Genomic DNA, 10,552 nt, shown 5'->3' with positions numbered 1-10,552 from the left:
GCAGACCGGTACAGCTCTGTGGCCTGTTAGGAACCAGGCCGCACAGCAGGAGGTGAGCAGTGGGCAAGCAAAGCTACATTTTGTATTTGCAGCTGCTCCCCAGCGCCAGCATCACCGCCTCAGCTCCACCTCAGATCATCAGACATTAGATTCTCATAGGAGCAGCTGTCCCTGGTGCCACAAAGGTTGGGGACCACTGCTTATAAGAATCTAGGGCAACTACTCCCATATATTACTTTAAAAGTAGTGCCCTAGAGTTGTCCTGCCAAAGCTTTAATCTGAAATAAAACAACCTCATTTTGGTTTGCGTCATTTACTCTGGTTCTTCCAAAATTCTTCATAAGAACTCTTAAAATATGTACAAATTATTGCATTTTTCTGAAGCAAGTGTATTACCAATAAACATTTTCCCATTAAAAATCGGAGGAACGGAAGTGAACAATGGACTCCTTTGCTCAGTGTCACCCATTTCTATTGTCCATTTGGGAAGGAAACAGTCTCCCCATGATAGATTTTCACTTCCAATTGAAAATGCTTTCTCTCCTCATTGCAGAGCATTTGCCAGAAGAAAAATAAATGTTTGAATTCCTGGTGTTTACTCTCAGAGACTAAGAATTAAAAGGCATTATAGTGAGAGACTAAAATAAATCAATGGATCGTCTCATTTGAGATGTAAGTTTATAGAGCGCCCACAAGTCACAGCCTCTCTCATAAATATTTTCAGTGACCACACTGATTTTCTTATTCTTTTGGGCTTCCTATGGTGTTATCCAAAGGAATGCCCAAAATAACGTGCAAGGATGACAGCCGGCCTCATGTCGTATGTATGCACACACACACACAGACACACATCTTAGCGTGAAAATATTCACTTGCTTATCTGCACTTACAAGCATGCAGGCTGAACGTGAATGCCCCCATTCGAAAGCCCCTGAGACGTTCAGCTCACTCCGCTCCCTCTTGGGAGCTGGCAAAGGTGCCGGTAACAGGCATCAACCCTAGACTTTGTCCTCCGGAAGCTCACAGGCTGGGGAGACACCTGTGCAAACAAGTGGCACAGTTAAGCGTCATGAGAGGGGCAGAGACAAAGCTGGGGCTGCTCCGAAGAAACCCGCCGAAATGAAGCAGTTAGAGCATAGAGAAGGCGAGCATTCCTCCTCAGGATTGTCACTTTTCATGACAATACTGCTTACATTTTAAAAAATATTTCTATTTCATTCCCTTGAGTCTTTATGACCAGTCGCAATGGAAAGAAATTAGGGATATTCTTAAAAATCTCTAAATCATCAGCCTGTCTTCAGAGCAGCTAGCGTAGACTGTCATGCAACGTTTTGAATATCAAGTCTTTTCACCTTCTATGAACCAGACTCAAGCGCAGGCACTGAATATTTAATGTGAGTCAGTGGAAAAGATCAAAACGAAGATTGCGGATCCCAAAATATATTTAGTGTGCTTTGAGATCATCTTATGTGACCCCTCGTTTGCTATTTGTTGGGATGTGTTCTGCTCTAAGCTGAATGTCTCTGTCCTCCCAAAGTTCACGTGTCGAAAACCTAATCTCCAAGGCGATGGTTTTAGGTGGACCGTTGAGAAGTGATTGGGCCATGAGGATGCAGCCCTCAGGGAGGGGATTAGTGCCCTTACAGAGGAGGACTCAAAGAGCTCCCTCGGTCCCTCTGCCATGTGAGGACACAGGGAGAGGTCTGCAGGCTGGAAAAAGACCCTCTCTTCACCCTCTCTGGCACCATGATCTTGGACTTTCAGCCTCTAGAAGTATGGGAAATAAGTTTCTGTTGTTTATATACCATCCGGTCTGTGGAATTTTGTTACAGCAGCCTGAAGGGATTAAGACGTGTTCCAAATGTGTAAAGATTTGCAGAGGGTTGGACAGTGAGTGAGTAAGACGCTGACTTTGGGGCCGAGTTTTCCCACCAAGCCATCCTGTGACTCACGACCTTCTCTGAGCCTCATGGAAGGGGCTTGAAACTCCTTCATGTTCAAAGACCTGTACCAACGTGAAAGTGTCCTGCAGCTAAAGAGACTGATTAGAGAGAAGTAAGATTCTAAAAGAATGCAGCTGATACACGTGTATATGTGCTATAGCGTGTAGTTCCTGCACTGGCTGATTGTGCGCTAGGAAATGGCATTTTCCAGGCATATGCGATGACAAGTAAAACTGGATTTGATGCACATTTTGTGTTTAAGAAGCGTTTATCTACAAATGATTAGTTATACTCAGTCCCAAATATTCAAACATGAATGCCATGAAAACAAAACTTTAATTTCAATGTGTGCGGGTATGTGTAAATACATTTGTTTTAAACATCATTTCTAAATCAGCAAGGTAACCACCATTTACTCGAAAAAGACTTGTTTTTCTGTGTCCGTGCAATTTTTAATAGCTCTATTGAGGCATGATTGGCATTTAATAAACTACACATTTAAGTATAAAGTATGATAAGTGTTGACCAGTGCGTACATTCACGAACCCATCAGCACAATCAGGAGAATGAACACGTCCATCAACCCAAAAGTTTCCTTGTTCCTTCTTGTAGGCCCTTCCTCATCCGCCTGTGTCCTCTCCTGTCCCAAGGAGCCACTGACCTGCTCGCTGACCCTACATCAGTTTTCATTTTTCATAGTTTTGTGTGAGTGGAGTCATACAGTGTCACTCCTGGCTTCTTCCGCGAAGCATAATTATTTTCAGATTCTTCTATGTTGTTGTATGTATCAACAGTTTATTTCTTTAATTGCTGAGTAGACTTCTGTTTTTGGAATATAAGATCATTCGTTCAGATATTCATCGGCTGATGGACGTGCAGCTTGTTTCCAGGTTTTGGCTATTACGATAAAGCTGTCAGGTACATTCATGTGCAAGTGTTTGTATGGACATATCCTTTCTTTTCTCTTGGATAAATATGTAGGAGGAAAGTGGCTGTCATATGATAAGTGTGTGTGTTTAGGAAAATGTCAAATAGTTTTCAAAGAGCTTGTGCCACTTTCCATTTCCACCTGCAGAGTCTGAGGGAGTAAGCTCACCAGGGTTGGTGTTGTCAGATTTTCGGTATCTTCTGTTTTGTTTTATTTTAGCCATTCTGATATCTAATAGCTGTGTGCCGATTTACCTGTGGTTTTAATTTTTTTTCCTAAAAACTCATGTTGAGCATTAACGTTACATATGTTTGTTCGCCATCTCTATATCTTTGATGAAACGTCTATTCGTAACACTTGGTAATTTTTATATTAAGTTTTTTTTAATTACCCAGTTTTAATTTTTAAATCCATAATGGATATGACTCTTTGATCAGATATCTGATTGGCAGATCTTCCCACCCAGTGTGTGGCTTGTCTTCTCTTAACGATATCTCACAAACAGCAGAAGTTCTTGATTTTGATTAATTCAACTTATTTTCTTTCTTTTACGAGTGATGCTTTTGGCACTGTGTCTAGGAAATCTCTGCTTAACCTGAAGGCATGGAGATGTCCTTCTGCGTTCTTCTAGAAGGTCTGTGGTATTAGATATTGGTCTATGTTCTGTTCGAGTTTATTATCTTTGAGGAAGCAAGTTACTGATCAAAGTTATTGATCAAAGTCCTTGCATATAGCTATCCAATTATGACAGCACCATTTGCTGAAAGACCACTTTCTTCACAATATTGGCTTTGAACTTTTATCAAAAATGAATAAGCCATATACATGCAGATCTCTTTCTGAGCTTTTTATTCCATTCCTTTGCTTCATTTTTCTGTCTTGATGCTAACACCAGTGTCTTGATTTCGTGTTTTCGAAGGAAATATAAAGAGTGAAACAGGGGTCCCCATTCTTTTATGTGGTACGAACATTTGAGATCTACTCTCTTGGCAACATTTAAGTATATGGCACAGTGTTATTAGCTGTAATCACCATGCTGTATGTTAGATCCCAGACTCATTCGTCTTATAACTGGAAGGTCATACCCACCACCCTACTTTCTGTCTTTCTGAGTTTGTCTTTAAAAACAGACAAACAAACAAACAAACTGCGATTGGAATACAATATTATATTTGTTTCAGGTCTTTTTTAGATTCTAGTTTTAAGTGATGTCATACAGAGTTTGCCTTTCTCTGTCTGACTTATGTCACTTAGCAGAATGCCCTCAAAGTCCATCCAAGTTGTCCCAAATGGCGGGACTTCCTTCTTTCTCATGGCCGAATTTTGCATCGCATACATGTGTGTATTCCTCATCTTCTTTATCTATTCGTCTGCTCATAGATACTTAGCTTGTTTTCATATCTTATCCACATGAGTAATGCTGCCATGAATATTTGGGTTCATATATCTCTATGAGATCCTGATTTCAATTCCTTTGCATATGTACCCAGAAATGGGATTGATTTCAGTAAGCATTCTTACTTAATATTTCCCATTAGACTATTAAGAATCCCATGCGGCAATTAGCTCCCTGAAATTGCTTTTAAAATAATTTCTTTCTTTAGCATTAAACGTAATGCTGTTGAAGGTCCATTCAAGTTTGAGTACTTATGGCAACAGTTCATCCATAAATTGTAACGTATGAGATTCAGTTAAGTCCTATAATTACTCACCATTGACTTGAATGACTTCATAATTTTGGTCATTAATATAGAACAGATTGGTCATGTCATTTTTCAGCCGTTGAAAGGAGAAAGTCCTGAGTCTCATGTTAAAGTTTGTGCCATGAGGACATAATGAACAAAAGAACAGACTTTGTTATCGCAGGCTTAGGTCTAATGAGCCTGGATTGATCTTCTTTATCCTTGAACTGTGCTGACCTCTGGGACATGTGAGCCCCTGCCCCTGCTGGGCATGTCACCAGCACACAGCGGCCACCTCAGGCCCTTGAGCCAGCTTTAAAATAGATTTGTGACTCATATATTTCAAAAAACAGAACCTCATCTCCTTAGAAAAGATAAAAGTTCTATTGTGAGAAAGCAAAAATTGTTGGGACTCTCTTCTCTATTTGTGATTAAGATGTGGGATAGTAGAATTTATAAGTGATGTTGGACTTATTAATACTTAAAGACCTACACTTTTAAAGCAGGAGTCCATAAACAGCATATTCTGTAAGTCCATTTAAGCAAGGAGCCCCTGGACTCTTGCCCAACTAGGCTGGCACAGGCTGGTGAAGGGCAGACAGTGGCACATGGCATTTCAATCTGGAGATGACAGTGCTGCCACACTGTAGGCCCGGAGAGCCCGGGCAAGGCCGATTGCAGTCCTGTCATATGGCTTCCATTTCAAGTGACAAGCAGAGAGAGCAACAAGCGTAGTTTCTGACATGACTGGATGTATGCCATTCATTGGAGCTATGTTTTCCTTTTTTTCTTTTTTTTTTTTTTAGGCAAGGTAACCCTTGGTTGACCTCACAGATTGCAAGGACCTTATCAGTTTACAATCCCTTTTTTTTTTTTTTTTTATGCCTACAGCACCTGGTCTTCCTAGGTGGTCTCCCATCCAAGTACTAACCAGGCCCGACCCTGCTTAGCTTCCGAGATCAGATGGGATCGGGCTTGTTCAGGGTGGCGTGGCCGTAGACTCGTTGGAGCTATTTTTTCATTTAGGAGGCAACATCCAAAAGACGCTATAAGCAAAGACAAGGGCAGACCCCTGCCTTCCCACGGGTGCCGGTGTGGAGGTGGCCCCCGTGAGACTGGGGAGGGACAGTGGGAGCGGTTAAATCAGAGAAGCCATGAGATCACTTCACCCACTTTCCATTAAAAGGCTTCGATGTCACAAACGTGAAGGACTCCTGAGTAGTGTCCCTTGTGAAAACAACAAAAACACAAAAGATGGGTTACGAGTAAATAAAACTAGTTAAAATAATTGGAATAGTGACAAAATAAAGATTTTAATAGACTTCCAGGTAAAGCTAGTGGTGTGGACACACACAACTACTATTGGAAACTCACTAATGCAATACTAAAGAGGGCGAACTATTGACAAGGTCATAGAGATTAAACATCCAGCCCCCCAGAAGGGCATCCTTGAGTTGGATGGGACAAGAAACAGAAATCAGTTACAGTTCGGCACACCCCTCAGGTGGAGGGGGGGTCCTCCCTTGGCGCGAAGTGCAAGCACTGGCCTTCGACCTAACCAAAAGTTCAAGTGCATGGAAATGATGGGAAGTAGGAGGGCGCGTCCGTGGGGCGTGAAGAGCTAAATCCTCTTTTCCCATGGTGCACAGTTAAAGGACGATGCCTAGTGGGAAATTCTAGTTGTTAGCTGTACGGGATAAATCTCAAAATATTTGACTAAAGTTGATGGGGGAAGGAAAGAACAGCTCTCTTTTTCATCATAGAGGTTAGGGAGATAGCTCACTTTTGCTTTACATGTGTGTTTAACATGATAAAAATTATTTTGAAAGGATCGCCACCACTGAGTGTATCACGTGTCGGGGGTTTTTCTCCTAATGAAACACCGTTCGCTGTCGAATGGTGGGATCATGTTGCGGTGCTCTCTCTGAGGTCTACCCCGGTAGCCCTTATATTCCGCCCTGTTTCTGGAGACACAGTGTTTAAAATTTTCCCCAAATATTTTAGGGCTTCGGGTGGAGCTTCGTAATTGTAGCCTTAAATTCCATCCCCCCAACACACACGGTGCCCCCTCCACCAGACCCTCAAATCTCTCAGCTCAGCTCCCAGGACCTGCCCACCTGTGCTTAGGAGGGAGACACCTGGAAGGGAGGGGCTGGGGGGAAACTCTGACAAAAGGCGCTGACGTGTAAAGCAGGGAAACCTTGTGACGACCTCTCATCCACTCAGAGGTACACAAGGTGGCAGCCACGTGCCCATCAGTGTAACGCTCCGACTCCGATTCTAGAGCTTAAAACATTCATTTAACCTCAAACTGAACACAGTGTGGCCCGAAACACAAGTGATGGTGCCATCGTGTTACTGTATTCTTTTAAGGAAGACAGCTACATTTACCATCATTGATGGGTACTCATTAAGTGAACGAAGATGATTTTTATGGGATCACGCTTCTCGTTCACATACAATTACGTTTATTGTGTCGTTTTCACTGTTGCCTCGGGAGAGCTGATGCAGACTGCTTTTGCATCTGACTTGAACACGGCACATTCTCTTAAACGCCTCATGTAACAAGACTGTATTTTAAGCCTTGTGGAGTAGCCGGCGGGTGTGTTAGGCTGCGAGGTGTCAGAGAGGCCTGACTTTCCGTGAAGGCAGGCGACCCCGACGACGAGCACACACCGCTCCTTGCTCTTCCAGGAGTACCAGCCTTGCAACACCAACCCGTGCCCCGAGCTGAAGAAGACCACGCCATGGACGCCCTGGACGCCCGTCAACATCTCCGACAACGGCGGCCACTACGAGCAGCGGTTCCGGTACACGTGCAAAGCCCGCCTGCCAGATCCGAATTTGCTGGAAGTGGGGAGGCAGAGAATCGAAATGCGGTACTGCTCCAGCGACGGAACCAGCGGCTGCTCCACAGACGGTGAGTAGGGACTCCACGGGGACCCACTCGCCTCTGCGGTCAGGAGCGGGACCTCATCTCTGAGCACCTAGAAGAGCCGGGGGGTGGATTTTTCCTTCTGATGACTTAGTGATCTTTATAATAACAGTCCCTCTGGAGAAAACTGGCTCTACGGCCAGTTGATGGGGAAGAGCCTTCCTATAAAAAGTCAGTTAGGTACTGAGGTGGTCTTGTGACTTCAGCCCTCAAAAGAACACTGGCGATAATAGGTCCGCGACAGTTTGTGGGACACTGAGTTAGCATCAGAAAGCATATTGCAGAAGGGGCGACCTTCCGCTGTTCTTCGGGCCCAAAGTATAAACTGCAGTGAGCTTTTTCTTTATCTCAACGGCAAGCACCACCTACCTCCTGGTGTCCAAGGGAAGTTTGTTTAGAATTCCTGAGAGGAGAAGGTGTTTTCTGTGCAAAATTTTCTTGTTAAAAGTAATGAACTGCAAACAGAAGACCTATATAACCTGTGTGAAGCCTTCCCCGCCACGTTCTCAGGTTGAGTTCCTATTTGCATCCTTATCTAATATCTACTGCAGAGAAAGAAGCTTGAGTTACCGGAGGTTACCACACACCTGCTTTTTAGTTTTTATTTATTTATTTATCTATTTATTTATTTATCTATCTATCTATTTATTTATTTACTTATCTATCTATCTATTTATTCATTTATCTATCTATCTATCTATTTATTTATTTATTTTACTTTTGAAGTATAAAAACAAGTAAAGCAGCTGCTGGAGAATGAAAGTTAGTCTGGACCCTCGTTACCTGCAGAACACACAGAATCACGTGTCCCGCTTTTCCTGGGCAGGCCTCTCTGGCGACTTCCTGCGTGCTGGCAGATACTCCGCCCACACGGTCAACGGGGCTTGGTCGGCCTGGACGTCGTGGTCACAGTGCAGCCGTGACTGTAGCCGGGGCGTTCGGAACCGGAAGCGGGCTTGCAACAACCCCGAGCCCAAGCACGGGGGCACGCCTTGCCTCGGCCCGGCCCTGGAGTACCAGGAGTGCAACATTCTGCCCTGCCCAGGTGAGCGGACTGCGGAATCTCGACAAAAAGTCTGAAAAGTCGAGGGCCGTAGAAGATTTCCTGAGCGAGGGAGGCTCGGCCAGCTTCCCTGGCTTCCCGAGTGATGGATACGTGGGCATATCTGCGAGGCACTGAGGATTCCGTTCCAGACCACAGACCACCTCAGTAAAGCAGATAAGGCAATAAATTAGGTCACATGCATTTTTTTGGTTTCCAGGGCATCTAAAGGTATGTTTACATTATACTGTAGTCTATTAAGTGAGCCATAATAGCATCGTATCTAAAAAATAATGTACATGCCTTAATTAAAATGTACTAATTTCATCTAAAATATGCTAATTTCATCTGAGCCCTCAGAGAGTTGTACTGTTCTTGCTGTTGGAAGATCTTGCCTTCAACTGTAAAAAAAAAAAACACAATATCTGCCAAGCCCAATAAAGCGAGGCACGATAAAACGAGGGATGCCTGTATATATACGCACGCATGCATACGGATGTGTACATCTCAGATTACATATGCCATCCACAGTGGTAGAAAAACAAATGTAACCAAGCCTGGGTTGTATTCATTTATTTCTTGCAATTGAAAGGAAACTAAATCTTTCTCGTGAGCCCCTGTAAGTGCCGTGGGGCCTGGGCACTGTCCCTAACGGAGAAGCTAGTCCCGTCCTTGCCTTGGGAGTGGAGGCTGGCCCCCTCCCAGGCTCCGACGGGCCAAGCCCTGCGGGAATTGGTCTTTAGTCACCAGATTACTCCTCCAGCGTGACAGGTATCCCGGGTGACCCACCAAGGGCCCGCAGTCAGCAGGGGTCCACTCTCTCTTGGGTTCGGTCCTCCAAACACACACCCTTCTCTTCCGGAGCTGACGGAAGCTGTGCTGTTTGAGCCTTCCTCCCGAGACCTCGCTCCTCATGCTACAGAGCTCCCAGCAGGCAAGAGGTTAATAAAATGAGCTAAAAGAGCCCCCGTCCACGGCCTGTCTGCCGACACAGCCCCACGGCCCCTCTCTGTCCTCTCTGCTCTCCTCCTTCCCAGCTCGGGGTGTGGCTGTCGCCCTTCTCTCTTCCACCTGAGCTGCCCACTGTCAGAAGACCTTTGACCCTATCCCTCCGGCCATCCTGAGTGCTGGTCTACAGCTGTGTGTGCTGCTTTTGCCTTGGGTCAGTCAGAGTGAAAGCTCCAGAGGGCCGGGAGGGCGGTGACGGTCTCACTCATTCACTGCAGGGCCCTCGGCCCCCAGCGCGGGCCTGGCAGACTCCGGGAACACTGACCACTGACTGTTTGCTGAATGACGGCAGAACCAGCAGTTGGTTATTCAACTGCCTTCATTCAGTTATCAGCAAACACATCTGGATGGTCCACCGTGCGCTGTTCACAGGGTTAAGAAGGATGCAGTGGTGTGGTCCAGTGAAGGAGCCCAGAGGTCAGTGAGGAGGCAGCCTGTGGATGATGCCATCCAGCGTGGTCACCAGCTACTGGGCTGCTGACGAGATGCAGTGGTTACATCGGCCAAGAACCCACTGCCCCAGAATCATGGCAGCTACAGGCTGACCCTGAGCTCAGTCTTGATTGACAGACAGGAGTTGGCCAAACAGACCAGCAGAGATGGGGAATGGGGGCTCATTCCAGACACCGGGCACAGCGTTTTGAAGGCACAGAAGCATGAAAGTGTAGCATGTTTCAGTAGGTACAAGTGACTTTCTGAGTTCTTCAATTTTTTTTTAATTGTTTATTGAAGTAACATTGGTTAATACAATTAAATAATTTTCAGGTGTACATTATCATTTGATATCTATATATTCTATTGTGTATTTAAACCCAAATTCCAGTTTCCTTCAGCTACCATATATTTGATCCCATTTACCCACTTCGCCCTCCCCCTAAACCCTACATATGACCCCCTTTACCTTATCTACCTCCCCCCTCCTCCCCCACCCCACTAATAACCACTAGTCTATAGTCCATGTCCACAAGTCTCTGTTTGTTTGTCCTGCTCATTTGTTGCTTTTAGGTTTATATC

At 44.9% G+C, this 10,552-nt stretch overlaps 1 protein-coding gene and 1 non-coding gene across 2 annotated transcripts in view; one reads left to right on the top strand and one right to left on the bottom strand.

Annotated features, from left to right (window-relative positions):
- SEMA5A (semaphorin 5A) overlaps positions 1 to 10,552 on the top strand; it is a 456,698-nt gene that overhangs the window by 429,654 nt on the left and 16,492 nt on the right. The window contains exons 18-19 of the mRNA XM_011371413.2: positions 7,248 to 7,473; positions 8,315 to 8,533. Coding sequence (XP_011369715.2) covers positions 7,248 to 7,473; positions 8,315 to 8,533 — 445 coding nt within the window. The remainder of the gene's footprint in view (positions 1 to 7,247; positions 7,474 to 8,314; positions 8,534 to 10,552) is intronic.
- Positions 5,436 to 5,554, bottom strand: LOC111746457. The gene has a single exon (XR_002783120.1). It is a non-coding gene; the product is annotated as a 5S ribosomal RNA (ribosomal RNA).

The sequence above is a fragment of the Pteropus vampyrus genome, unplaced genomic scaffold (genome assembly GCF_000151845.1).
Source record: "Pteropus vampyrus isolate Shadow unplaced genomic scaffold, Pvam_2.0 Scaffold190, whole genome shotgun sequence".
In the NCBI taxonomy this organism is placed as follows: domain Eukaryota; kingdom Metazoa; phylum Chordata; class Mammalia; order Chiroptera; family Pteropodidae; genus Pteropus; species Pteropus vampyrus.
The sequence above is the reverse complement of the archived record's forward strand: the minus strand, read 5'-3'. Positions and strand labels throughout refer to the sequence as shown.